This window comes from Elephas maximus, chromosome 7 (genome assembly GCF_024166365.1).
Source record: "Elephas maximus indicus isolate mEleMax1 chromosome 7, mEleMax1 primary haplotype, whole genome shotgun sequence".
In the NCBI taxonomy this organism is placed as follows: Eukaryota; Metazoa; Chordata; class Mammalia; order Proboscidea; family Elephantidae; genus Elephas; species Elephas maximus.
This window is the reverse complement of record NC_064825.1, coordinates 66,007,897-66,017,514: the sequence shown is the minus strand read 5'-3', so window position 1 is coordinate 66,017,514 and position 9,618 is coordinate 66,007,897. Positions and strand designations below refer to the sequence as shown.

Sequence of the window (9,618 nt, the reverse complement as noted above, 5' to 3'; positions counted from 1 at the left end):
GTTTGAACCTACTAGCTGCCCCTCAGGTGAAAGATCCGACAGTCTGCTTCTGCAAAGACTTACCGCCTTGAAAATCCTATGGGGCAGTTTTACTCCATTCTATAGGGTCACTATGAGTAGTAATTGACTCAACTGCAATGTGTGGTTTGGTTTATTACCATTATGCTGACTCAGAGGGTCACTATGAGTCAGAATTGACTCAACGGCAGTGAGTTTGGTTTGATTATTATTGTTATTGGTCTCACTGGGTTCTACATTTTCTTTATACCTTACTTTCTTATCTGTGTCAACATTCTATAATAATCTATTGACAAAATGATTACAGAAAAAGCTCTTATGTTTCAAGTCCTTTAATTTGATAATCTAACTCCTCGGATTTTAAGATCTAGGTGAAGTCCTAAACTTTTCTTTTGTTGAATTCATTTAAACGTTATCTTTCCTATCAGTTTTATATTTTGGGTTTTCCCACTTCATAAAGATGTGTGAAGATTAAATTGGGAGCATATATGTAAATGGTTTTTCTGAAATATAAAACACTACGAAAATACGAAGTATCCAGTAGTATTATGAATCTAGACAACTCCTGCAATTACAAAATAAAATTCTTTGCTCTACAAGTAAAATTCCATCCCCTTCCTAAAAAGAATGACTCCCACGTTTGTGGTTAAATATAAAGTTCGAATGAAGTTGATTTAATAATTTAAAATTATTAATGAGGGTCTACAGGCAGTCCATGATAGGGCAAAGATATGAAGACGTTGAAAATGGGCTTATAACTTTTAGGATCAAATGTTGGCTTCTATTATCGATTCTAGGATATGGTCGATGTAGTCCTCCTGAAAATTGTGTGAAAGGCTAACACCGAAGAGATTTGCCTGCATACCGGAAGATGCTTGGGTCTTTAGTAATCTGCCCTTAATTGTGCACCTTCTTGAAGTCATGCATATTTAAGGAAAAAAATGAAAAAGCTGTTCTTGCTTTTGACCACAAACTGGGAATTTTCAGCCATTAGGTTAGGGCATGAAAACATGATCCAATTTTTATTTAGCCATTTCTATGGAGCCTGAAAAGGCTAAAATGCTGAAACAACGGGACTTACTGTTTAAGCCTATCCATACTTTTAATAAATCCGCCCCCCACACACACAAAAAAAGTATATATTTCGATGTGCCAGTTTGGAAAAACCAACTCCAGGTCTCCACGACAAAACGGAACACAGCCCGCGCAGCCTTTTGCTGTGCACTTTAAAAAAAGTGGAGAGGGCGGGGGGGGGGGGGGAGAACTTAGGCTTAAAGCCCCTAAATGCTGCCACTCGCAAAATAAGTATTTCAGTGAGGGCTGGCAGCCTGGTGTCGCAGCCGGGCGTTCACTTGGAGCGGGTGTTACTTGCGAGGGTGCGAAGACAAATAAAGCGCACTCTTTCACTTGGCTGGTTTACGCCTTGGAGACGCCGCTTTCCCTACATACTCCTGCACGGCAGCTCCAGACTCCATTTGGGGGTTACCCCAGACGTCTAGGGGGGCTGGGGAGGGAGCAGGGCCCCCGGAGAGCGTCAGCCTCAGCCCCTGGCCTAGTGAGGCCAGCGAGCCCCTGACCCGCCATCGTGGGAAAGAAGCAGGACACGGAGAGGGTGAGCTTTCTTCCCGACTCCAGTGGGAAAACAAGGAAAAGAGGAGGCGCGTAACCTGGGCCTGGGGTGCGGCCTCCGGGAACAAAGAGGTCGTGGAAGCACGAGCAGCCGAGGCTCTGACCGCGCCTCTGGGACACTGCGAGTCCACACTAATCAGCCGCGCCAGAGCAAAGCGCCAGTGCTTACGAAAATGCAGATTTCTAGATTTCCATCCTGACCAACAGGATCACAAACTCCATCGGATGGCACCCAAAAATCTGCATTTTAAACATGCGCTTCGGATGATGTGGGTCCAGGGAAGTTTGTGAGCCTCATGGCCCGTACAGGTTTGCCCTCACCGCTCGAACGAATCCAGCGCAGCAGCTGCAGCTGTGCAGCGCCTCAGCGGAGCCTGGTCCTTCCTTTGGTCCCGCCCCGGTGCTCAGCGTGGATTGGTGGTGGAGAGCAACTCCGGCTCTGATTGGGCAGCGGAAGAGCCGCTCTTGGCAACTGAAGGGTTCGGGTGCTACAGAATGCTAAATATATCTTCAGACAAGCGACCGCGCCAGCAGCGAATCGGATCACTATGAAGGTGGCATGGGCGATATCCCTGACCTGAGAGCATCACCCTGTCCCCGAATCCATCTTTCCTCTGTTTTGTTTTCATTCCCCTCCTTCTCCTCCCCCACCCTCCAGTCCGCGACGACTGGCTCTTGACCCTGTTCAGGCCTCGGTGAAGGTGAGGAGCGGAGCCACCGCCGCAGCTAAGTGGTGCGCTCTGAAATGGCCGCTGCCCTGAGCCGTCTAAAATGGCGGCTGCGAGCTCAGCTGGGGACCGCGGCGCTGCTCTGCAGCTCAGCCGCTACGAAGACCTTCTCTCCATCGCTGATGGAGATGAAGTGGAAAGATAATGTTGGGTGTGAGATATTTTCCTGTGGTTCTTAGCGGAGGCGACCGCTCGCTAAAGAATTCCGAGGCGAGGGTGGGCTTCGACAGGAAGCTATCCCCAGATGTGGCGGTCCGCGGGGCAGTGCGCACCTGGGACAAGGAAGAGCTGAGGCATAGCCGATCCGGGCTGCTTATCGGGATGACGGTTTAAAAAGGCCGTTAGGCGCTGGCCTTAAGAAGGGCTCTAAGTCCGTTAACTACCTCCTGCCTAGTCTTTAGTTCTGGACTGCACTCCTACCCTGCCCTTCAAAGCTGGAAGGAACCGCCTTAGGGTGAGGGTGAAAAGATTGTGTTACCTGTCAGTTTTACCTCAAGGAGAGATAAAAGATGAGGTCCCCCCCCCTTTCAGAGATTAGAATAGAAACTTTACTCCCAAGGGAGCCCAGACTCTTTGTCCTCGAGAGAGTCGGGGGAAGCACTTCTGAAGAGGTGAGGACGAGGCCCTGCTTCCTGAAAACAAAGCTTCCTACTTGGGTGTATCTGGCAGCAAGGGAGAGGGCACCTTATCTTTTTGGTGAACTAGTAGCTCCACGAAGTTCCCTGTTGCACTTGCCAAATCCAAATCGGAACTGTGGCGAGACAGTCTGCTCTTTTGCTCCTAATAATGGGGAAGTCAGACTTCCTGCTGCTGCCAAGTTGAGACCCTTGACTTTCTGGCAGTTGTAACCCAGTGTTAATCCATTTCTTTCTGCACCGCCCAGCTCTTGGTACAAGATGTTTTTAGTACTTGGGGAATTAAAAGAGTATGCAGAAACAGCCAAGCAATGGCTAGGCACGGGCTCTGCAAACTTGTTAGGTCCTATTCTTGGTTCTTCGCTTCCAAGCTATATTAACTAAGCCGGTTGCTTAACCTCACCATGTCTGTCGGGTTCATACCTAAAGTGGGCTTATTAATAGTCCCTGACACTCAGATTTGTTTTGAGGATTAAGTAATCCATGAGAGTTACTTAGCACAGTTACTGGCACATAGTAAACAATGCTCACTCAATAAACAGTAACCTGAGGAGGTTGGTTACTGAGGGGACACAATTGCTATAGCCAAAAGTTGTATTTCATGTAACATTTCCATGTTGATTTCATTCTGTTTTAGATTACTTTCAATGCTTAGTTTTACAGAGATTAAGATGTGGCTGTACTTTTTAAAATTTACTTTAGTTTTTGAAAGTTTTTTTTTTTTAATGTATTTCTATGAAACTGATTGGGAGGTCATCTCAAACAGTGAAATTGCTAGGGTATTAAAAAGGATGAAAATATTAGCATCTGTACTATGTTAGGCATCTTCTATTTCAGCCCAAGATCTACACTGCAGTGAAAAATCATTTGCACTGCCTGAATCTAAAATATATTGTAATGAATGGTCATCTTAAGAGGTTTGTGGTTAGTTCTGCTTGTTAGCTCAGTGTCTAATTTTAATGCTTTCTCTTATTCTAGGCTTTTGGTTACTCCCCTTCCCACCCCATTCCTTAATTTTATTCTTTTGAAGATTCTGCGTTTCAAGCTGCTAAAGTGGAGAATGTGATTGCAGGAGAGTGTGCTTCTCATTTCAGGTATCTTACCCTCTAGCTGTTAATAGGAGAACCATTTTGATTCAAGATCTAACATGAGAATACACAAAGCTTACTCTAGCCAGATCATAAAGTTTAAATCAAAAGTAGCTATATTTGCATAGATACTAAATTTGTATGCCCTAATTTATAAAGCTGATAGTAGTCTTTAAAGGTTCTTGAATTTGCATTAATCTTCCTCTTAATTATACTTCTTTTTTATTATATGAATAATAAATCTGTTAAGAGTTTGTTTTCTTTAGATCTTGGTTAAGTCTTCAGCTGTAATGGGATGCAGAGTAACCATTAAAAATATGCATGACTTTGAATGAGTCTTAATTTGGATAATATAAATATTTATGTAATTTAAGTCCTGGGGAATAGTAGCTAACTTGGTCTGCAGTTCCTTTTTCAACATTAGTGCATAGTATTTACAAAACAGTAGACTTCACTATCTTGCAAAACTTTGAACTATGTATGTGTTTCTAATATAGCTCATCACAATTGTTGCTAGCCCTGAAGGGAACCCTCAAATGTATAGTCGTGTCAACCATGAATACATCTAATGGCAGTTGGCATCAGAAAACTGAAAGAATCTAAGATACTATATACAATAGGATAGAGTTGGCAAACTATGGCCCATGCTATCTCTTTTTGTAGAAAAAGTTTTACTGGAACAGAATCATGCCCATTGTTTTATGTATTATGTATGGCTGCTACTACACTACAACTATGGATTTGAGTAGTTGTGACAAAGACCACATGGCCCACAAAGCTGAAAATGTTTGCTATCTGGCCCTTTACAGAAAGAGTTTGCCAACCACTGTCGTGGTACATATTCCTCAAAGTCCCTTCCTTAAAAGTATGCTCAACTCTTCGTTATTTCTTAGCCCAATGATTCCCAAATTGTGTTTTATAGAATATTAATATTCTCTAAGTTAATATATGTTCTGAGATGAGAAAAAGATTGATGCTAACAATAGTTTTTCTTTATAAAGTTTATTTTAAAATATAAGCTTGAAATTGCTAAACTCATTTATGTAGCTTTTATTTTTATGTGATAATCTACCTTTAAGAAAAGATGTGCCATACCTGAGAGTACCAGGAAGTCGCATGAGAGATCACCTGATACGTGAACATAAGATGTTCCATCTGCGCATTGATGCATAAGCAGCATTTAAATTAACTGATGTGTTGCTATATATCGTCTCTTTGATGATTGCTCGTCTTCTATGTATCCTGTCTTATAATTTCAACACATTCGAGATACTCAATGTTTATTCTAAGTTAACCATGTTTTGTACCACAAATTCATTGCCCATGGATCTGATGCTGAAAGAAGGAAGTCTTAAACAAGAGGTAGAATCTTTTTGTTATCAAATCGTGTCTGAATCAAATGATCAAAAGGTTGGAATATTACAAAGTGAAGATGCACAGTTGCAGCCTTCAGTTTCTAAGAAATCAGAAGGTGAGCTTTCCAGGGTCAAATTTATGTCCAATTCCAACAAAATAACATTTAGTAAGAAACCAAAAAGAAGAAAATATGATGAAAGTTATTTGTCTTTTGGATTCACTTACTTTGGAAATAGAGATGCACCTCATGCTCAGTGTGTGTTATGTAAGAAAATTTTGTCAAATAGTTCTTTAGCCCCTAGTAAACTTCGAAGACATTTGGAAACTAAACATGCTGCATATAAGGACAAAGACATAAGCTTTTTCAAGCAACATCTTGATTCACCTGAAAATAGTAAGCCCCCAACACCTAAAATTGTCAATACAGATAATGAAAGTGCTACAGAGGCATCATACAATGTAAGTTACCATATAGCACTGAGTGGAGAGGCTCATACTATTGGAGAATTGCTTATCAAGCCTTGTGCGAAAGATGTAGTGATGCGGATGTTTGATGAACAATATAGTAAAAAAATAGATGCAGTTCAGCTATCAAACAGTACTGTTGCACGTCGAATTAAGGATCTAGCTGCTGACATCGAAGAAGAGCTTGTTTGCAGACTGAAAATTTGTGATGCGTTTTCACTGCAGCTAGATGAATCAGCTGATGTTTCAGGACTGGCTGTGCTGCTTGTATTTGTTCGTTACAGGTTTAATAAGTCTATTGAGGAAGACCTACTCTTATGTGAATCTTTGCAAAGTAATGCTACTGGTGAAGAAATATTCAACTGCATCAACAGTTTTATGCAGAAACATGAAATTGAATGGGAAAAATGTATTGATGTTTGTAGTGATGCTTCTAGGGCAATGGATGGAAAAATAGCTGAGGCTGTCACCCTGATTAAATATGTGGCACCCGAAAGCACCAGTAGTCATTGCTTATTATATAGACATGCGCTAGCAGTTAAAATAATGCCTACGTCTCTGAAAAATGTGCTAGATCAGGCGGTACAAATCATTAATTATATTAAAGCCCGACCACATCAGTCCAGACTACTAAAAATTTTATGTGAAGAAATGGGTGCTCAGCACACAGCACTTCTTTTAAACACGGAAGTGAGGTGGCTTTCCCGGGGTAAAGTTCTTGTAAGACTTTTTGAGCTTCGTCGTGAACTGTTGGTTTTCATGGATTCTGCTTTTCGACTATCTGATTGTTTAACAAATTCATCTTGGCTATTAAGACTTGCATATCTTGCAGATATTTTTACTAAATTAAATGAGGTTAATCTGTCAATGCAAGGAAAAAGTGTGACCGTTTTTACAGTATTTGATAAAATGTCATCATTGTTAAGAAAATTAGAATTTTGGGCCTCATCTGTAGAAGAAGAAAACTTTGATTGTTTTCCTACACTCAGTGACTTTTTGACTGAAATTAATTCTTCAGTTGATAAAGATATTTGCAGTGCCATTTTGCAACATCTAAGGGGCTTACGCTCAACTCTCTTAAGATATTTTCCTGTTACAAATGACAATAATGCTTGGGTTAGAAATCCATTTACAGTAACTGTCAAACCAACCTCATTAGTAGCACGAGACTATGAGAGCCTGATTGATTTAACATCCGATTCTCAAGTGAAACAAAATTTCAGTGAACTTTCACTAAATGATTTTTGGAGTAGCCTAATTCAAGAGTATCCAAACATCGCAAGACGTGCAGTTCGTGTTCTTCTTCCTTTTGCTACAATGCACCTGTGTGAAACAGGGTTTTCATATTATGCTGCTACAAAAACAAAATACAGGAAAAGACTTGATGCTGCTCCTCATATGCGGATCCGGCTCAGCAACATTACACCTAATATTAAGCGGATATGTGATAAAAAGACACAAAAACACTGTTCTCATTAAAATTGGATGATTTTGCATGTCTCTTGATAACAAAATGTAAGATGAAAATAAAAGATGATTTACTTCAGCTCTGGTACTTTGGGGTTTTTTTAATACAATGATTCACATATTTTATACTTAGATTTATAAGAAAGCTAAAGACTCAAAAGTTTAAACATATTGTGTTACTGTTGGTATTTCTTCTTTACATTGTAATTTGAAAGGATTCTATAGTTATAACCATGGGAAATGCACAAGATAATGTCCCAGTTCCTTTAGTATATCTCGTCAAGATCTGATCCCTGTGTCTCTCTAGCCATATCTTAACCTGAATTCCACAAGTCACGTAGAACTTTTTGCCATTCCCTAAACATATCACAGTTTCATTCTTTCAGGTCTCAAAAAACTATTCCTTTCCCATTTTGCTTCCTGACATACTTCGCTTTTCTACACTTTGACTTAATTTATCCTAGATACTTTCATTCTCTATATCTTTCTGTTTTAATCCTATCACACTGTATTTGCTTTTATGTCTGTCTGTACTATTGAACTCCATGGTAGTATCATGACTCCAGTGTTATCGGACTAGTGTCTTTTAAAGGTCTTATCCAGCTGTGTTTCCATTATCTGGCATAAGGCCTTACTAAAGTAGATGCTCAATAAAGAAATAAATGTTGAGGAACGTGAACTAATAAAAATGGAGTAGTTTTCTACCATTGACTTGTTGGCATGGTGGCTTACATACTCTGTATGTGGACAGAATTCTGCCCTTTTTGGTTTTGGCTCAGTTATTCAGATTAGCGTTCAACATGGCAGTCATGCAGAAGTCAATGAGGAATATCACCGCTTTGATTCAATTTGTACTGTTGAGGGAGAGGGAAGTAAGTATGAAAAACAATTTTCAGAGATTTTGTTTCTTTCTCAATTCCTATATAGAGTTTTGCAAATTCCATATTCTTTAGTCTAAAATAATGATGTTTTACTATACTTAAAGATGATTAAAACTACAGGAATTGAAATCCCTGTCAGTTTATTCTTGGAATACTATAAAAGACTTCTGACTGACTTTCTTGTCCCTAGGTTCCTCTTTCCATGTAACATCACACAACACAGGTCACCAACTCATTGTTCTTAAATATTTTAGTTGTGTTAAACCTATAGTCAAGAGCTGCCATAAATAGCCATTACTTAATCTCACTTACTCAAAACTATCTTCAATTTTGAGGAGTAGGAGTGCCTCCCCTCAGTAAGGCAAAGTGTACAGTGACTAGATTGAGGTACATGCTCCACTACCTGCCAGTTATTTAATCTTGGACAATTTAACCTTCCTTAGCCTCAGTTATCTGTAAAATTATAATTACACCTTCTTTAAAGGGTTATTATGAAGATTACATGAGAATGTATATAAAACTAACAGTGGGTCATCAGGAATGGGTATGCTACACATTTTAGTGCCCTCCTGTATCCAGCCATGTCCCAGTTAAATTTATCTCCTTAATCTGAGGGTTTTTTTTTTTTTTTTTTTTTAGCTCTCGAGATTCGTGAGCTCTCTAGTCCATAGGGACCTATCCTAACCTAAAGCAGCAGATTAAGCATTTCTAACCCCTTTTTTTTTCCTTATTAAGCATGTATTTGTTATGTCAGGTGCTTTATTATATGCCTTGTATGTTCTGGTGGCACAGTAGTTAAGAGCACAACTCCTAAGCAGAAGGTCTGCAGTTCAAATCATAGCCACTCCTTGGAAACACTATAGGGCAGTTCTCCTCTGCCCTAAAGGGTTGCTGTGTGTCAAACCAATGGCATCAGGTTTATTTTTTGTGTGTTATCAGTAATCTTTACAACAATTCTATGGGGTGAGGTAATTGTTGGACTTGCCTAAGATCACACAATACATAGAATTTAATTTAAAATGGCTCTTTTGCAAAGACTCCATTTTCTAGTCACTGCCTTTCAAACTTTTTCTAAGAGCGTCAGGACAGTGATTTGGGAGTATAGCCTAAAACTCCCTACTAAAATCTGGACATTGCTTTGAAATCTTATGTTTTCAATATTCTTCCAGAATTGGAAGACTGCTTCAAAGACTGCTTATTTTAGTATGAAAATACGGATTAAAATTGCTATCAAGTAAAATTCTCCAAAAAGATGGCATCATAATTTTTTATACATGAAGCAGTCAACTAATCCCAGAATTAAATGTACCCTAGTTTGAAAAGCATGTAAAATGTTAAAATATCTGTATCT

The 9,618-nt window shown here is 39.7% G+C and overlaps 1 protein-coding gene across 3 annotated transcripts; it reads left to right on the top strand.

The window, feature by feature from the left end:
* The first annotated feature begins 2,131 nt into the window (after positions 1 to 2,131).
* ZBED5 (zinc finger BED-type containing 5) lies at positions 2,132 to 7,465 on the top strand. Of its 3 annotated transcripts, none has more exons than XM_049890383.1 (3): positions 2,132 to 2,348; positions 3,989 to 4,104; positions 5,183 to 7,465. In XM_049890383.1, exon 3 carries the CDS (start codon positions 5,317 to 5,319, stop codon positions 7,396 to 7,398), a length of 2,082 nt encoding a protein of 693 aa, XP_049746340.1. In that variant the 5' UTR covers positions 2,132 to 2,348; positions 3,989 to 4,104; positions 5,183 to 5,316; the 3' UTR covers positions 7,399 to 7,465. The 3 variants fall into 3 exon arrangements, with proteins under 3 accessions (XP_049746340.1, XP_049746338.1, XP_049746339.1); XM_049890381.1 differs by having other exon boundaries at positions 5,178 to 7,465; XM_049890382.1 differs by having other exon boundaries at positions 5,146 to 7,465.
* Positions 7,466 to 9,618: the final 2,153 nt, after the last annotated feature.